The sequence below is a fragment of the Hyla sarda genome, chromosome 3 (genome assembly GCF_029499605.1).
Source record: "Hyla sarda isolate aHylSar1 chromosome 3, aHylSar1.hap1, whole genome shotgun sequence".
NCBI lineage: Eukaryota > Metazoa > Chordata > Amphibia > Anura > Hylidae > Hyla > Hyla sarda.
The window spans coordinates 268,621,896-268,641,767 of NC_079191.1; the positions used below are offsets into that span (position 1 = coordinate 268,621,896).

A 19,872-nucleotide genomic window follows, 5' to 3' on the forward strand; every position below is an offset into this window, starting at 1 on the left:
GCAGGTTTCCCGCTGCGTATTTGAAAGGGTCTCTTCTCTGCTGTCCACAGATTTTCCGCAGTGGAATTTCCGCTGCGGAAAATCCGCCGCAGACCCTTCTGACTTCAATGGGGCTTGCGGCCGATTTTCCACAGCGTAAATTCCGCCTCAGAAAATCTGCTGCGGACAGCTGAGAAGAGCCTGCCCCCTTTCAAATACGCAGCGGGAAACCCGCAAATAAATCTGCCCATGTGAACGTACCTAAAAGTTCATATCACCCCCCTTTTCCATACTGGGAGTTGTAGCTTTGTAACATCTGGAGGTCCACAGGTTGGAGACCACTGGCGTACAGTAAAAGAGTTCCAGCAACAAAGAGGAGGAGGGCAGTGCTTGCGGGTGACATATGTGAGTAGTACCCCGCTGGGCTGATAATTTATTGGGGGGGAGCAGAACAGCGCTGGCGGGTAACATGATTTTGGGGGGGGGGACGGGGAGCAGAATAGCGCTGGCAGGTGACATGTGACTAGTTCCCCGATGTGGGGACAGCACAGCGGGCTGATAATTCATTCATTCCCGAGGGGGAGGGGCCAAACCGGTATTGTGGTATGGGGAAAAATTCATATTGTGCAGCACAAAAATTTCGGTATTCAGTATGAACCGGTATACCGCCCAGCCCTAATTTCAACCTGGGCAGCGCCACTACAGCATTTTCTTCCTACCGTCGTCTGGACCTCCACCGACTTCCGCAAAGAGCCCGGTTATCGCTGCAGGCTGCAGCCAAGGATCTCTCCAACCACCCCCCTAATCAGGGGTTCAATGCAAGAAACCAAGTGTCACCTAAGGTGAGCAATATTTCTGGGCATACGGGACATCTATACGAGGCACAGTCCTCTTTTTTTGTTCGCATATTCCCCTCTAGAGCTGGCGGAAAGCCCAGATCCCAAAAAGCCTAGAGATGTTATCTGCAGGGTTCATCACTATCAAAGAAATTATGCGACAGGCTTATACTTTACAACATCTCACCTATAACGGATCGGAGTCCGTCTCTCTCACAGAGAACCCTACGTCCTAGGGCAGCATTACGGCCCCTCCTATCTATGCGCAGAATGCTAAAATAATCTACCACTGAGGATTTCCCTTTGCCCTCATTGCCAGGCATGGCTCAACTGTTGCATCCCTACGACACCCTGGAGAACTGAGAGCTTTTCTAGAGACAATCAAACTGTTCCTCTGCCGGATTGGGAACAACTCTACCTGGCTTCAGTTCCTCTTCCACCGCCAGGTTCTCACCATCTTGATTCGCCACAGCGTTCACGACCTCCGACTGTTCCACCTCCGCAAGCTGGACCTCTGGATGTCACCCGCCAGAAACGTAAGACCTGAGATTCTCCTGCCTTGTGATATTTATGTTACTGCCTTTTCTCTCTTTTGATGGTACCTTTTACAAAAATGCTTCATCTCGAATCCTACTGGACTTCCCTGAATTTTGCACTAATGTGTTGATGCCCCTTTATTTGCTTTTCTTCCACCCTTAATTACATTGTTCACAGTGTTTGTTCCTGTCTTTCCTTACATTATATATACAGTCTATATTATTACTGGTGCCCTATTAAGCTACCCACTGATTGCTGAGTCAGCTGGGTATTTGTCCCTGAATTCTCAGCCTTAATGTTCTCAACCCTCTTGCTGCCTTCCTAGTGTTTCCCACTAGGTTATTGCCTGGACTGGTTCCGGTGTCGACAGTAGCCCTTATGGCCTCCTCTTGTAGACCTCTTGTGACTGTCCTCTTACGGTTGCTCTCTTTTAGCTCTCTGGTCATCTTCTCCTTTGTTCTATTTCTCACACCTCAAATTTTCATTTTAATACTCCGGAGAAAAGAGCACAACTTCTTTACACATTTCATAAGCAGAAGATGCATATTTTGTGTCTGCAAGAAACCCATTTTACGAACGAATCTTTGCCCCGTCTCCACTAGATATAATTCTACCTGGTTGAACAGCACCAACCCAGATACAGGACAAAGGGTGTTTCCATAGCCTTTTCACAAATCCCTTCCCATAGTTGTTTCCTAACACATCCTCAGGCCTGATACATTTTCACTAACTGTGAGTTAGCGGGTCAGAAATTGACGATAGCGACAATCTATGCCCCCAACCATGCTAAGGTGCCGCTTCTTCTCAGAACGCTTGTTTGACACAGGTCCTATTATTTTCTGTGGCGACCTAAACCTTTCGCTTTTCCCACTGTTAGATACCTCTGCGGGACACGCTTATGTGTCTTATCGCAAACTACGCGCCCTGAAGAAGAAACTGCACCTAATGCAGTTGAGTGATGTCTAGCGGGCCCTCCATCCTGACTACACTTCAATTTTCCCATTCTTGAAGATCCTACTCTAGAATAGACTACATTTTCTGCCCCCATCACCTTTTGCCATCTGTACATTCAGCGGCCATTGGTGTCACTACATTGTCAGACCACACACCAGTAATGTTCACCTTCTCCCTTCCCGCTTTGACCAAGCCCCATGCGACCTGGAAATTAAATTCTAGAGTCTTTGATACTGGATCAACTTTGCCTCCAAGAGCTTCGAAACAGTGAGTCCAACTTTGCGACCTTCATAAGCAAAGCCGCTCTGAATCGGTGCTTCTAGACCTGATCAAAACCAGACATGAGTTACTAGCCCACATGAACAAGCAATGCAAATATTATAAACAACTGACAGGTAAGGTGTTCTACGAATGGGGGAAGAAAGCAGGTCTGATCCTAGCCAGGGCCCTACGAGCTAAATGATCTTCGTTGTTTGTCCCCTCTATCCGCAATTCCTCGGGCTCTCTCACTTATCTCCCTAACAAAATTGCAGAAGCATTCCACTCCTACTACTCCTCCCTTTACAACTTACCGAAACAGAGTTCCCCATCTGCTTCCACTCCTCCTCCTCCTTCCCTTCTGGAATACGTTTCCTCTACGGCTTTACCCTCCCCCCCCCCCCACCCCCCTTTTGCTGCGACCATCCAAGAACTTGAGGCTCCGTTCTCACCTGCCGAATTAGACTCAGTGATCTCGACCCTTCCTTTTCCTCCTTCCCTCATCTCCTTCTCCTCTCTCCCTGTGCCTACCAACCTTCTCAACCCCCCCCCCAGGAGGTTGGCTTGAGCTCTTGGACTTTTACGGATATTGGGTCACCTATAATGGTTGTCACTAAACTTTCCATGACTCCTGAATGGCATATGGAGGCATGACAGAGAGGAAATGCATAACTAGGCCAATCTAACGTAAATGTTTACTTTTTTTTTTCTTATTTTTTAAACGACAGGGACAAATGTGGCAGCAGAGAGCAGTGTGGTCAAACTGAAAAGAAATACACAACTTCCTGTGGAGCATACAGCAGCTGATAAGTACTTGGAGGGTTAAGATTTCTAAATAGAAGTTATTTACAAATCTGTTTAAAGAGTACCTGTCACCAAACTAAACTTTTAATATATTGTTCCTTATGTTATTATAAGACGCGTTGATATTTACTTGCTGTTAAAATTCTCAACCTTTATATGTTTTAATGTGATTGAAAAAAAGGCCACTAGGTGGATCTGATCTGTTCCCAAACAGTTAATTTGGTCTCCACCCGGACTTGCAGAAGTCAAAACTCTGGAAGTACATTCCGGACATGGCAAGTCACAGCTCTCGCAGGCTTCAGTGATGTCACACCTGCTGGGGAATGTGCACTTTCTCCTGCCGGGAGCTTACATAGTATGAACAAGGGGGAAGGTATGATACAGAGCTTTTTAAAGCTCAGAAATTTTAGGAGTAGTTAGTGAATATAATCTGAGTTAGTTTAGAAAATATGGTTTGAAGACAGGTGCTCTAACTTTCTGGCACCTGTTGATTTAAAAAAAAAAAATGTGTTTTCCACCCGGAGTGCCCCTGTAAGAGGTTACTATCAAGCTGTACATTAATTTATAAACCATTTCCTTTACCTCAAAGAATATGACAACATTAGGGTGGTCTTCCTTCATATGCAAAAAATGTGTGAAACTCTCCATAAATATGATTTGTTCATCCCACTCAGGAACCAATGTTTTCATCCGCTTGTAGTCATATGGCTGTGTAAACTTGGGAAGAACATACTCATTTCTTTCTTGGTCATCAAATGATGAAACTGCATCAGAGCTGAAAATAAAGCACCACAATTACAACACAAGTTGTGAACTGGATCAGGTTATTTAAAGGTAAACTGTCAGCAAAGTCACTCCCATTAACCAGTGGTACTGTCTGGTAGTGCGGGTTACGTTGATTTAAATGATGCCTACCATGCCTGGATCCGTCCCTGCGTTCGCCTGTCCTCTTCTTCTAATGAGGCACAAGTGGCACGGACGGGGTTACGAGCTGAGCCTCTGGCACTGTGATGTCAGCGCTGTTCATTCAGCACTCGGCCCGGGTAATGAGTATTAATTCCCTCCCTTCGCCTCTCCCCAGTCTGTAAGCGCTTCTACTGCGCATGTGCCACTTCCTGGATACACTCACAAAGATGGCCTCCGCTGTAATAAAGCTGCGCTAAAGCCGATTCCGTGTGTACCCAGGGAGCGGCACATGGGCAGTAGAAGCGCCTACAGAGCGGGTAGGCGGGGAGAGGCATAGGGAGGGAATGAATACTCAGTGTGTCAAGGATGTAGAGCTAAGCTGTTCCGTTGCCACAGCCTGACATACTTCCTTGCCTGTCCTCACCTCCCAGTCCCATTTTGGCTGGTGTACAGGGCCCTGTATATTAATCAAAAAGGGACTGAGAGGTACAGGGAAGTGAGGGGATGTGCTAGGCAGTGGCAATTGAGTTGAATAGTAAAAAGGCCATTTTATAGACTTGGCAACCACCATCAACTCCAGAAAAGGTACAGTCTGTTTTATACTCTTAACAGCTATCCAACGGTATCAGCTTTTTTATGAGATACAAGCAAAAAATCATCCTAAAATTTCACCTTGTCTCTTTCTTGACATATTCGCCTGTTCTTTGATCAATGACATGAACCTTCACCAAGGGCCGAGATACCATGAGATCAGTTTTGAGTTTGTCAGAGCGATGAATATGTAGTCCCAACACCAGGCTGTCATCATACATGTGTCTAGGGCTGCTTTTATCTACATTGTCTTCTCTTGGGTCAAGTCTTTGGATACCTATTAACATAAGCAAAGTGTTTCCTGAGCAAAAAAATATGAAAACTTGTATGTGGACTACATTACATCTTAAGGTTACATCCAGAACTGGCATTGGCTGGATTATGCAAAGAAAATCTACAAAAGGTACGGTGCACTATGTGTGATTGATTTTGTTATAGATGTGTCACAGTATTCATCTGAAAAGGGCAATAAAAAAATTAGTTAGTACATTCAAATTAGGGATCGATAACTTATACCGATATTCCGGTATAAGTTATCGGCCATTTCCCCCCCACCCCCGGCCCAGCAGAAGCGGGCGCTTTAAATGAATGAACTGCAGTGGCTTTCGCGGGGTCAGAGACCGCCGCCCGCTTCTCTTCCCCTGCCTGTCCTGGGGTCCTCCCTAGTCCAACCACCACCGCCGCTGCTGCCCCATTGCCTCCCCCATCCCCGGTTTTATAATTACCTGTTCCCGGGGCCCGGGGTCCATGCTACTTCTGGCTCCGGCAGTGTCCTGAGCTGTCACTGTGCGCACTGACGGTGATGTCGCGTTGAGGACGTCACTCGTCATTGCGCTGCTCAGCGCGAAGGACGCAGCAGGACTTCGCAGGAGCCAGAAGTAGCACGGACCCCGGGCCCGGGAACAGGTAATTATAAAACCTGGGATGGGGGAGGCAATGGGACAACGGCGGCGGTCTCTGGCCAGGGAGGCGGGCCGGGGGGCGGGGCATTATCGGGATATCGGCAAGGTAATTGCCGATACCGATAATGTCCAAAATCGTGACTATCGGCCGATAATATCGGCCAAACTGATAATCGGTCGATCCCTAATGCAAATAACATCATCTATAGGGCATATGGCTGAGGGTAAAAAGAGAATAAGGAATAAAAAGGGACTTGAATTATGGGAATTCTCGAAATGTGAAGAAGTTGGATTTCAATATAATAAATTTAAAAAAAAAATTATTTAACAGATATTTTAGTAAACAATTCTATGAAATGTGGAAAGTTACCCAGACTTTGGATTATAAAGCTTAGTTAAACAGCCCTTTCTGACAGAATATACATGTGGGCTCCTAAATGAACAGATACTTCTGGCATCATGGCTCTTATTACTGAGAAGTGATGGCACGAGTACAGAAGATGACCACTGAGGCCACTGTGACACCCACCGAAGCTTGTTCTAGGATCGCCGCAGGATCAGATAAGTGAGTATCTATTGCTTTGTCCTGCCATGTTTTGGGCCATTTAAAAAAAAGCTTGATAAGCCCTTTAAAAGGTGTTTTCTGGATATATAAATGTTTTGATATATCAGGCAGTGAATGCTTGAGATGACTACATCCCGGTAGTTGAACGATGAAAGGGGCCCTGCTTGAACCTACAGCTTTTATAGCGGCCCAAGAAAAAAAAAGACACTGTTCAGTACCAACCTGTCTTTGACTTCTTAGATTTCCTGCCTTCTATTTTAGGAACCTCTTCATGTACATCAGCGTTAGATGGAGATGCGTCTGACTGAGGCTGATCATGTATTTCTGCTGGTGTGGCTTGCAATTCCAATAGGGACATAACACTGTGTAAAAACAATAGATATCATGAGTTTATCTGCAGTTCATTTTACACTTAGAAATTAAGAAATAGCCTGAACTAAGATGCTTTGAAGGAAATCTGTCAGCTCTCTTCGCTGCAGACACTGTTGGGTAGCCCCACTGTGACACTGTGGAATTTACGCGCTGAAGTTCCACGTGGACGCGCCGATTCTGGAGGAGGCTGCTGTAAGTGGAATCTGCCTCGGAATTTTCTTATTTCCATGTGATAGTTTTTACTTTTTCTGGAAGCATCTGCATAAAACAGGGCCGTTTGCTGTACTAATTCATACAGCACAAGATGGAAACCCTGACATAGAGGTCATTGGGGGCCTATAAATGAATTTATCACGAGACAACATACACCTGTGCTCGCTTTATAGACTGTGAACGATGGCTGTTTTCAGCAGTCATGCACTCACTGTTTTTGACAACCAAAGACGATCCTGTCGATGTCCGTCTATAACCCCTTAACCGCACTGATCAATAGCGATCACGGAACTTAAGCACCACAATAACAGTCCCTGTAACTGATTGGCACCCCAGCAACATGTATGCAGGTTTGATTGGTTGATTGGTTTTAATGCATGCAGGAGATCCACTCACCTGCCCTATGCGAGTCCCGGATCCAATCTGCTGATAGAGCCGGCTAAGGTAGGCTCTATCAGTAGATGATCAGTAACACTGAGTAATGGTATGCAATGACGTAGCAATTATTCAGTGTTAGCAATCTAATGATTGCATATAATGAATGCATATATATATATATGCAATATTTTTTATACTGAAAATAAGCCCCTCCCCTGACGAAAACTAAAATCACCCACCTTTTCCATTTTTCTAATAAAAAACACAATTTTGTATTTCCGCGTTTGGAAATGTGCAAACTATTAAAACATGATGTTAATGATTCTATATAGTGAATGGCGTAAAACTAAAAAAAACACCAACGTCCAAAATTGCTCATTGTTGGTCACATCCCATCCCAGAAAAAAATGAAATGAAAAGTAATCAAAAAGTCATATAAAGGCAAAAGTTGTAACAATGAAAACAATTACAGCAATAAAAATGAACCCTCATACAGCCACGTATATGAAAAAATAAAGTTAAAAAATAAGTTATAGAGGTCAGAATAAGCACTCTGTTCTATGAAAGGGACAATTTCTGATGGTATGGGACAGTCCATGGCATCAGGACCTGCCTCACTGAATACCACTTGTTTGTTATGGGCATGAGGAGGCCTGCAAGCCACATGTGGCTCAAAAAAACCCACTGCAGGTCCCCTTACATTTAACTACCCATGACAAACTCAATACCTGGTTTCTGGCTCCGTTTCCACCAAGTCTCTCTTCTTCCTCCTCTTTTTCCTTTCAGTCCCATTTGGTAGAAGATGTTGTTGGTCGTCGCTGCTGAAAAGATGAGTGCTTAGTTTCTTCTTTATCTTCTCTTTGATTTCATCGGTCTCCTTCTGGGAAACTTTAAGTCTGTAATCCTCCAGAAGTTGATTCTCATCCTGAAACTCAGTAGCGCTAAGATGTTCTGAAGTGGTCTCCACCATTATCTCAGAATGTATAAATTGTTGTCCCTTGAGGTTTGAGATGTTACTAGCATTGACTTCCTCTACTAAGTCTGGTTTTCCCATTTGGTCACTAGGACTGCTTTTGTCTACCACACCAGCTTTCTTTTTTTTCTTCTTTACAGATTTTACATGCTTGAGCTCTTTGGTAACTTCATTGCCACCTTCTTCACTTTCCCACAGCAATTCTCTGGCTTTTTTCCTTGTAATACTTGGATGATCATCTTCTACGATGTATGAACCACTTTCTAATGTTTCTTGCACGTGATCAATGGCAGGGGGGAGTGGATGTCTGAATGTTTCAAGCTTCAATGATAACATGAAAAAAATCAGAAAAATGCTATACAATTACAACAGATGTTGACCTCCACTTGCAATGGTATTCTCACATAAACATTATGAGGAAATCTCATTTTTACGTATACAATATAGATTTACACTAGCATTTCTGCCCATTACTCTGTTCAGTTACCTACTGACTTTTACTCTGGGGGATTATTACACTAAAACTATTAAAGTATCAGATCACACAATGCTCTTGTAGTTAGATATTCCTGTTACATTCTTGCAATGTTGCCCCTTGCTGTTCTTTTGATTCCTCCCCAGAACATTCATCTTATGTGCCCGGTTAAAAAATAGTTCTAATTTAACTGAACTAACACATAAAAATAACATTTAATATTGGGACAACCCCTTTAATAAGTCTCCCAGAAAATGAGTAGAGACTGTGAACTACAAAGTAACAATTCACAAAAAAATCTTTCAGAGCTGAGCACTATGGATGCACTACCTTCAAATAAATGGCCACATATCGCTGTACACATGAGATACATACTACAACATGTTCTTCTTTAGGAGTTTTCTTCTTTCTTGTCTTCTTTGCCTCTGCAAGGGCAACATAACTCTGGAAGACTTCATCAAAACGGCTCTTGGTCCTCACTTTAGCCTCACTCTCTACTGCAATAGAAATACTGGGTTATATTATACATAGATGCATTAAGTACAAAGTACAAGATCCAATGAGATGTCAATAACCAGAACAATTCTGTAATAATCACTACAACTGTACTCTTAACCCCTTAAGGACATAGCGTTTTTCCACTTTCGTTTTTCCTCCTTCCCTTTTAAAAATCACAACCCTTTCACCCATTTGATGGCTTATTTTTTGCGCCACCAATTCTACTTTGTAATGACATCAGCCATTTTACCCAAAAATCTACAGCGAAACAAAAAAAAAACATTGTGCAACAAAATGTAAGAAAAAATGCAATATTGTAATTTTTGGGGGCTTCCATTTCTACACAGTACATTTTTTAGTAGAAATGACACCTTATCTTTATTCTGTAGGTCCATACAATTAAAATGATACCCTACTTATATAGGTTTGATTTTGTCGCACTTCTGGAAAAAATCATAACTACATTTACGTTTAAAATTGTCATCTTCTGACCTCTATAACTTTTTAATGTTTCTGCATACGGGGTGATGTGATGGCTAATTTTTTACGCCGTGATCTGAAGTTTTTATCGGTATCATTTTTGTTTTGATCGGACTTTTTGATCGCTTTTTTTTTTTTTCATTTTTTATGGTATAAAAAGTGAAAAATACGCTATTTTGGATTTGGAATTTTTTTGCTTGCGCATACGCCATTGACCATGCGGTTTAATTAAAGATATATTGTTATAGTTTGGACATTTACGCACGTGGTAATACCACATGTTTATTTTTATTTACACAGGTTTTTTTTTTATTGGGAAAAGGGGGATGATTCAGACTTTTATCAGGGAAGGGGTTAAAGCATCTTTATTAATTTTTTTTCTTTTTGCAATGTTGGACTATAACATGCAGAACATTGATTCAATAAACTTGATCAGTGTTATCGGTGGTCGATTGCTCAGGCCTGGATTTCAGGCAATCAATTGCCGATCGGAGGCGCAGGAGGCAGTCCTAGCTGATCGGGACATCCCAATTTTACCGTGATGGTCCCGATCAGCCCGACTGAGCTACCGGGAAGCATTCACTTTCGACAAGGCAATCAACTTTAATTGCTGCGTCTAAAGAGTTAATGCCAGACATCTGCCTGAACGGCGATGTCTGGCGTTAGCCACGGGTCGTGGCTGCTGATAGCAGCCGGGACCGTGCGGGTATGATGCGAGCTCAGCTCCTGAGCTCACTTCATAACCCTGCCGTGCCGCAGTGCCGTTTATAAACGGCGTTTTGCGGAAAGAGGTTAAAGAGTACCTGTCACCAAATAATACTTTTAATATAGTGCTCCTTGTGTAATTAGCAGACACTTTCCCATTCACTTGCTTTTAAAATTATCAACATAAATATGTTTAAAATGTGATATAAAAAACGGCCACTAGGTGGCTCTGTTCTGTTCCCTGACGCAATTAATACAGTGAGTTCAGTCTCTTCTAGCCTGGCAGGAGTCCGAACTCAGGAAGTGTTTCTCCGCACTGAGCTTGATTTACAGATGCACAGAAAGTGAAAGCTCCACAGATTCTCACTGAAAACCACACAGACTGACAGCTGAAGGGGAGCCTCACTGATAGCAACACAGACTGAAACATGCACAGAGCCTGAGGACTTCTATTCATCACAATGCTGCAACAATGTGAGGGCAGAAGTTGTCCCCCAGAAGGCTTCAGTGATGTCATGCCTGCTGGAAAACACCCACTTTCTCCTGCTGAGAAATAGCACAATGCGAGCAAGAAGAAAGGTAAGATACACAGGAGGGGTGTTCTGAATAGTTAAGGAACATAGCCTGAGGTAGCTGAGAACAGTTTATTTGGTGACAGGTACTTTTTAAGCTGCATCCAGATAGTTTATTTGGTGACAGGTACTTTTTAAGCTGCATATGGGTGCAGTCCAATAAATGCAAGAATGCTCTCCCATAATTGGGGATGACCTGATACTGATACCCATTCAGATACCTGCAGACCATAAAAAATCCCTCTCACCTTCCCTCAGCTGAAGTCTCTTAATAGTTCGCTCCATAATTCAGAGTGGTGCAGGCACTGCTGTGTGATGAAATTACATCATCGTGTGGGGTGCAGAAAAAGGTCCTGCACCACTACCAGAGCGGAGGATGCAGAGGCCTCAGGGCAAGAGCGGATGGAAGGTGAGAGGGATTTTTATTATTTTCTTTTGGATGGGACTTATTGGGGGAAACTACATAAAGGAAATACACTGCTCAAAAAAATAAAGGGAACATTTAAACAGCACAATGTAACTCCAAGTCAATCACACTTCTGTGAAATCACACTGTCCACTGAGGAAGCAACACTGATTGACAATCAATTTCACATGCTGTTGTGCAAACGGAACAGACAACAGAAGGAAATTATAGGCAATTAGCAAGACACCCCCAATAAAGGAGTGGTTCTTTAGGTGGTGGCAACAGACCACTTCTCAGTTCCTATGCTTCCTGGCTGATGTTTTTGTCACTTTTGAATGCTGGCAGTGCTTTCACTCTAGTGGTAGCATGAGACGGAGTCTACAACCGACAAAAGTAGTGCAGCTTGTGTAGTGCAGCTCATCCAGGATGGCACATCAATGCGAGGTGTGGCAAGAAGGTTTGCTGTGTCTGTCAGCGTACTGTCCAGAGCATGGAGGTGCTACCAGGAGACAGGCCAGTACATCAGGAGATGTGGAGGAGGCAATAGGAGGGCAACAACCAAGCAGCAGGAGGAGCACTGCCAGAGCCCTGCAAAATGACCTCCAGCAAGCCACAAATGTGAGAAGGAGCGGTTTCAGCAGGAACGCCGGTTCAACGTGGCGCTGGACACGGACAGCCAAAGGTGGATAAAAGCAAGGTTTTTTTAATCTTCCCAGAATGCAACACGTTTCACTGCAGAGGCAGCTTCATCATTATGGGGGCGTTTGAAGCCCTCCACATAGCACAGTCCCTGACCTATTCACCATACATATTTTATTTTCATCGATATATCGATGATTTGTTCTTTTTATGGACAGGGACTGAAGATCAGGCCCATGATTTAGTTTCTGCCTTAAAGGGGTACTCCGGTGCTTAGATATCTTATCTCCTATCCAAAGGATAGGGGATAAGATGCCTGATCGCGGGAGTCCCGCTGCTGGGGACCCCCGTGATCTTGTTTATGGTATGTTTATTTTTGGATAAGGGATCAAGAAGTCTAGCACCACCTCTGTTGTCACTTGACTTGTCACTCAAAAAAAAAAAAGGATTGGTTACTGGCACTTGTGAGTACTTGGGGAAAAAAAAGGAGGATTTTTTTTTGTACTCACCGTAAGATCTCTTTCTCATAGTCTTCACTGGGGGACACTGATACTGATGGGTATATGCTCTTGCCACTAGGAGGCGCTGACACTAGGAAAAAAAGACCACTCCTCCCTGGCAGGATATACCCGCCGTACCTGAAGGGTAATAAAATGCAACGTCCGCAAAACGCTCCGGGTGATAAACTTCCGTGTCGAGACAAGTAGAAGTGCGGTATGGTGAGACCGCCCCACAAATGGGATTGCAGAGAAGTCTGGGCAGGATCACTACACATGGTCGAGACCTCAACCACCACTAAAGCCCAAGATTTCGGAGGGCCGACCCAGAACCGACCCAGAAGAGAAGGCATGCCACAGTCTCCCAGGATAGTGTCCAAGACAAGGAGACTAACTGGTCTTGGACCCCAGCGGTCTGAGCGGACCAGAGCACTGCGAAGCAACATGCTGTCCAAACGGGAATGGAGGGGGGACAAAAAGGAACCCAGCTGGGACTCCCAGGTTCTGGGCACAGGAAGGTTACCCCAGAAGACTGTGGTGTCAGTGCAGCACCAGTGACACTGTAAAAGGGAAGGATGAACACACCCTCCAAGGAGATTGTGCCGAGGGAGGAGGAAAGCAATGGTACGACCCAAACAACAGACGGTGGCTAGACCGGCTGTCGCTGATCCACGCATGATCACATAAACACCTCCAACAGAGGAGAGTGCCATGGCTGCATGAGCAGCAGTAGATAACCAAGAAACAGGAAAAGAGCCAGGCTGCAATAGCGTTCAGTAAGCACACAAGCATAGACTGCTAAAAGCTCTTCTTCTGCTCGCAGCAAAAAGCAGGGCCCGGCCAGATACCCCACCAATAAGGTGGGAAGAGAGAGATGGCTCCATCTTGGCAATAGAAAGCGCTCCGCAGAATAGTTCCCCCCAGTGGAGGGGAAAAGAAGGGGTAGTCGAGAAGAAACTCAGGCACTGACCATGTCAAGCTGTCTGATTTCCGTAACCCCTGTGGAAGGGGCAATGTCATATGTGCCAGGCACTGAAGGAACAGGGGAATTCTGCCCTACGGCAACGGAACAAAGTACTGGGTAGACGAAGCCCCCAGGAACCCTGCAACAACATATCAAGGAATGAAGGATCTAAATTGTATCCCCAGAGGGATTGCAATCCCAGACACTGGTGCATGGCAAAGACACAAGACATGACTACGAATGCATGTAAGAAGCAAAAGCACACAGCAACCAACAGAGTTGAGAGGAACCCCCATTGGTGTGAAACTCTGGACCATATGGGCGCCAACGGAGCCATCCCGGTTGAGTCCAAGGCAACTGAGCGGGCGCCTGAGCCACCCTGCACAGGAACCCAGGAAGGTATCTGGAGGCATGGGGGGAGGCTGAACTGACGGCGTTGCCCCAACAGGCCCCATGCCAGAAAAGAGGAGTTCAACCGCCGCAGAACTGTGGTAGCAAGATCACAGGAAGGCCAGAAGCACACACCACCGGCGGAAGGGAAAGTGGGCACTACACGTGCAGAGAGTCTATAGCATATGTAGGGACACCGACATGGTTACCTCACGACATTAGTGGGGTTCCAAGACTGCAGACACGAAAGAAGCCGCAGACATCCAAAAATCCAGAATATGGAAAACAGGCTCAGCACCCAACAGTGTGTCACAACCATGCCCCAAGCAGACCAATGTGACACACTTGGAAAGGGGAACAGAAAGTTCTGCAGTGGCTGTAAAAGGCCATGGAACCTGCAGGAAATGCCTACACCCCATCCCCTAATGGTGTCACACACCAGGACAGCTGTCGCAGATGCAGAGATGAAGGATGCATGTGGGGCAGTACAGGTATAAAAGGTCAAGGGAACCCACAGAGACACACTTTGTGGAACTTCACATGGAAAGAGTCACCGGACTGCAGACGCGGGAGCGGCAGGAATGGGGAAGGTGACCTGGTGAAGCAGAAAACCATGCAGACACAGACACCGGGTTCCGCATGCAGAACCACACACCAAAAGTGGGTAACCAGTCCTCAGCCGTGAGAGCGGCAGGCATGTAGAGAGGGACCTGGTAAAGAAGGGAACCCTGCAAACTAGTATGTGGTGTATTGTATATGGCACAGGGAGCAATGTGGGGTGATTTACACGGAACTACACCCTGGCAGTGGGTCACCTGAACTTCCATCCATGGTGTGGGAAGTGTATGGTAGTTGACCCAACGTAGTAGTAAACCATGCAGACAACCGTCTCGCTGACTGGGAAAAGATTCCTGAAGGTACAGGATCCCTCCATCAAACATTCCACAAGAAGTGGGGTACTGTAGTGTGGCCGATTGGCCGGGTAATCCGGTGGTGTGGGAGACCCAGCAGACAAAAGTCTGGCTGAGTGGTATCAGTCCCAGTACCTGCAGGGACCCTCATCCAGATTCCTTACACCAGCAGAGAGGTACGGAAAACCTGGCCATGCCCGTGGCAGCCCTGAGATGGGAAACCAACGCTAAGTCAGTACACCCCCAGGCGCTGGCGAAAAGGGGACGACAGCCAGATATGTGAACACGATGCCCCTCTGTCGCATGTGGGAGGGAGGTGAGGCCTAACAGCCATGGATAGCATCCCAGCCACCCTAGGAGATCGAGGGAGGCCGAGTAGTCGTGGATTGTATCCCCGTCACCTCGTATAGGGTCCATAGGACATGTTGGGGACCTTATCGGACCCCTCGCTGTTACGCCGAGCGCTCCGGGTCCCCGCTCCTCCCCGGAGCGCTCGCAGCGTTCTCTCATTCGCAGCGCCCCGGTCAGACCTGCTGACCGGGTGCGCTGCGATATTACTCCCAGCCGGGATGCGATTCGCGATGCGGGACGCGCCCGCTCGCGATGCGCATCTCGGCTCCCGTACCTGACCCGTTCCCCGTCTGTGTTGTCCCGGTGCGCGCGGCCCCGCTCCTTAGGGCGCGCGCGCGCCTGGTCTCTGCCATTTAAAGGGCCGCTGCGCCACTGATTGGCGCAGCAGGCCTAATCAGTATTCTCACCTGTGCACTCCCTACTTATACCTCACTTCCCCTGCACTCCCTCGCCGGATCTTGTTGCCATTGTGCCAGTGAAAGCGTTCCCTTGTGTGTTCCTAGCCTGTGTTCCAGACCTCCTGCCGTTGCCCCTGACTACGATCCTTGCTGCCTGCCCTGACCTTCTGCTATGTCCGACCTTGCTCTTGTCTTCTCCCTTGTACCGCGCCTATCTTCAGCAGTCAGAGAGGTTGAGCCGTTGCTGGTGGATACGACCTGGTTGCTACCGCCGCTGCAAGACCATCCCGCTTTGCGGCGGGCTCTGGTGAATACCAGTAGCAACTTAGAACCGGTCCACCAGCACGGTCCACGCCAATCCCTCTCTGGCACAGAGGATCCACCTCCAGCCAGCCGAGTCGTGACACTCGCACAGCAGAGGGGAACCGGAACTCCAGTTGTAGATGCCTCAGCCACGTGATAAGTGACAGGAGGCGGAGGAAACCACGCAGACCACTGTCTGGCTTACTGATATGGGTCCATAGTATACAACAGGTCACTCCATCAGAAACCTCGCACCAGTAGTGGCGTAGCAGAATCCAGCCGCGGATGCGGCAGCTGTGAGATGAGTGACAGGCGAGACTACTGTCTGGCATATTGATATCAGGTCCAATCCCTGCCACTTCCACGGAGACCTCACACTGGATGTGGGGATCTGGAACACTAGCCACGGATGTGGCAGCCTGTGGAGGAGGGACAGATAGTATGCCCATACCAAGGACACCCCCTAGATGGGTGACCAGCGGAATGACAGAAGAAGAACTGCCAAAGTGTCTGTAGCGTGTGTCAGGAATGCAAATGCCCTTGCAAGGGCAGTGCCATTCACTGTAGGGGGGGGGGGGTTGCCGGAATTCGGCTGAGGGCACGACAGACATGGTTTGGCACCCAGCGATAGGGAAGAACTGACTGCATTCCCAACCTTCCGAGGGATCGTGAATCTCTGGCAACGACCTACCATGGCGGATTTCATAAAATTCCCTGACAGAGTGAGAACCCAGCAGAAAAAAGGTATGCCGGAGGTGTACCGTATTTGACTCAAGGTAATTTGCCACATCAGGCCCCTTATGAGGCGATGGAAGCAAGAAGGCGGTCCCCATATACAGTCCCTAGAAAAGAAAAACTAGCAGATATTAAGCTGATAAGAACAGTTATTAAAGGCCTGTAGTAGCTATTGGATGTCAAGTGGGACCCCACAAGAAGAAATGGAAATGAAGGCACAATTCAATTAATGACCACAGGAGGGTGCCAAGCAACACCAAATGGTCACAGTGACTAGAAAAATAATCTTTTTTGAGTGTGTGTGAGCGATTGTACTGAACATGGCAGGAAGGGAGCGTGGGGAGCAAGGCACCCCGCTCTGTAGTGGCCGCATGAACATCTAAGCGAGAGGGGCTGGGACACCCACACCATGAGCAGCACGCATGCAGGCAGCCTTAGGAGCGGTGACGGCTCAGAGCAACGCGCTATAGAAGTACCTGGTAAGCAGCCACACAGCTCAGAGGCCAGGAGAATGGGCCGGCTGGAAGAGCTCCCGCCGGGCTGCACTTAGTTGAGGCCAGCAGTACCGCTTTATGGAGCGCCACCAACCTCTGCAAAGGTGGATGGGCGGAGCTAGGCACCGCTGGAGGCACACAGAATAATAGCTGCGGGGAAGTACATGCCGGTCATAAGAATGACCCGTACAGCGTACACATCTGGAGAGGAGGCGCTGCCTAGCCTCCCGGTTCATGCGCTGGCTGAGGGAGAGAAGAAGTGCGGAGCCACACGCAGCCATAACCCCCTGAACTCCCGCCGGCTGAATACACCGGACGGAGCAGAGGAACTGCAAGGAAGTTCAGAAGTAAGTGGGGAAGGAAACACCTGCGGAGGGAGCCGCTGCATAGGGCCAGCGGCTGTCCTCCAAGACCGAGTATGTAGAACACACGACCCCCCCAGGAGATCCCAAGCGAGCCCCACACATAGGCGCTCCCAATAAAGGACAGAGTCCATATTTTAAAGAGGAATGGAGGGGGAGGGGGGTACATACTCACCTGCTGACGCCATCCTCTATACTCACCTCAGGCGTCTTCAACCAGCTTATGGCCACGCTGCATCATACCAGGCTAAGATAGCGGGGCGAGCAGGGGGCAATGGGGGACCCGGACCCAGGTTACAACCACCAGGCGCTGGCCGTTGGTGATAAGAGGTTGACGGCCCATAGTCTTATGTTCCGTGCCCCTTTGTCGCATATGGGGGAACAGGTAGTGCCTGAACCCCCCACCTGAAGAAAGGAAACAAAAGAGAGGAAAAACCTAACTAAACAGCCCTTACTAGAAAATAATAAAAAAGAGACCAGGTCTGGAGAGCACCAGACATGTGTCTTGCCTCCTACTGACACTAGCTAAAACTGATTACCTCTCTTCCAGTGGGCGGATACATCCTGCCAGGGAGGAGCAGACTTTTTTTTCCTAGTGTCCCCGCCTCCTAGTGGCAAGAGCATATACTCATCATTATCGGTGTCCCTCAATGAAGAGCGGACGAGAAATATTGGTATTTCTACATGGTCTTAAAATAATGGTATTGGGACATCCCTATCCGTAATATACAGTAAGAAATCCAGAATCTACAAGGCATTCATAGTTTCCAAGATTATTTTTAGTATTAAATAGGTTCAGCGGATTTAGAGAAAAGTGCTAATGTGTTGTGTGACTAAAAGGCCACAGGCTGCTGATCACTGACATACGTAATACACAATAACAGCCTGCTGGATGGAAACAAGAAATAATGACAGCCATTTCACCTGTAGGCATCTTCAAACCAAGAACCAATGCTGTTTGCACATAATCATTTTAGCTTCATATCTGTCCAGATCTCAACCTGTATATAAAAAAAAAAACATAAATCCATTAATACATAACAATACTGCGCACAAAATATATTATAAAGGACATACAAAATTTGAGGAGGTTAGAGATCTCACGTCACTTACAGTGAATGAAAAAATTCCAGTTTGCATTAACTCCTTAAAGGGGTACTCTGCTGCCAAACATGTTATCCCCTATCCAAAGAATAGGGGATAACATGTCTGATCGCGGGGATCCGGGCGATGGGGACCCCCCACGATCTCTGCTGCGGTGAGAACTCCGTGCAGTGCCGTATGACTGGCGAACACAGCCGCCACGCCCCTTCCATTCATGTCTATGGGAGGAGGCAAGACGGCTGTGTATTAGCAAAGGATCATAAACACTATAGTTAATTAGTTAGTACAATTCCCTACACGGCAATACCAAATATGACTATTTTATTTTGCTTAGATTTTTTTATTTACAAATAATAGGAAAAGGGTGATGATCTGAATTATTTTATTTACACTTTTTAAGTCCCCACAGAGCGCTTTTTAAAGTGTTGCTGCAAATGCAAAGAGACCCACGGTTCTTCAATTCATTTACCCTAATATAGTCTATGGCAGGGTTTCCCAACCAGGGTACCTCCAGATGTTACAAAACTACAACTCCCAGCATGCCTGGACAGCCTTTGGCGGCTGTCCCGGCGTGCTGGGAGTTGTAGTTTTGCAACACCTGGAGGCACACTGGTTGGGAAACACAGGTCCATGGAACCAATGAGCTGGACGAGGCGGCTGGTTTGGTAGTGAAGTCTGCTGCCCCGCACTTCACCACCTAATAACTCACGATCCCAGCGGGTCTCAGGACTGAGACCTGATGCAATCTAAACTTTTGATATGAATGGACAACATGTCAAGTATTTTTTGGCAAAAGTGCCCTTTACCATTATAGTGGCACCCTATGTGTGTCACTGGTAATAGGGGCACTCTAGGGTCATCAATGGTTTTAGAGACACTCCAGGGTCTGTCACAGGTTATAGGAAAATTCTGTGGTCTTTCAATGGTTATAGGAACACTCTTTGGCCGTAACTGGTTGTAGTGGTACTCTAGGGTTGTCACTGGTTGTAGGGGAACTCTAGGGATGTCACTGGTTGTAGGGGAACTCTAGGGATGTCACTGGTTGTAGGGGCACTCTAGGGATGTTACAGGAAAACTCTTGGGCTGTCACTGGTTCTAGGGGCACTCTAGGGATGTTAAAGTTATAGGAAAACTCTCGGTCTGTCACTGGTTCTAGGGGCACTCTAGAGTCTGTTACTGGGTCTAGGGGCACTCTAGAGTCTGTTACTGGTTCTAGGGGCACTCTAGAGTCTGTTACTGGTTCTAGGGGCACTCTAGAGTCTGTTACTGGTTCTAGGGGCACTCTAGAGACTGCTACTGGTTCTAGGGGCACTCTAGAGT

At 46.8% G+C, this 19,872-nt stretch overlaps 1 protein-coding gene across 6 annotated transcripts in view; it reads right to left on the reverse strand.

The window, feature by feature from the left end:
• The window catches only part of AHI1 (Abelson helper integration site 1), a 248,488-nt gene that overhangs the window by 227,720 nt on the left and 896 nt on the right, over nt 1–19,872 (reverse strand). For 4 of the 6 annotated variants that reach the window (XR_008891361.1, XM_056566599.1, XM_056566603.1 and 1 more), the window contains exons 2-7: nt 18,373–18,449; nt 9,119–9,240; nt 8,024–8,589; nt 6,555–6,694; nt 4,947–5,142; nt 3,951–4,143 (exon numbers count right to left, since the gene is read on the reverse strand). Coding sequence is in view for 5 of the 6 variants with exons in the window: in XM_056566599.1 (XP_056422574.1) it covers nt 3,951–4,143; nt 4,947–5,142; nt 6,555–6,694; nt 8,024–8,589; nt 9,119–9,240; nt 18,373–18,382 (1,227 nt within the window). In the remaining variant the exon portion in view is untranslated. The remainder of the gene's footprint in view (nt 1–3,950; nt 4,144–4,946; nt 5,143–6,554; nt 6,695–8,023; nt 8,590–9,118; nt 9,241–18,372; nt 18,450–19,872) is intronic. The other 2 variants (XM_056566601.1, XM_056566604.1) reach the window with 2 other exon arrangements.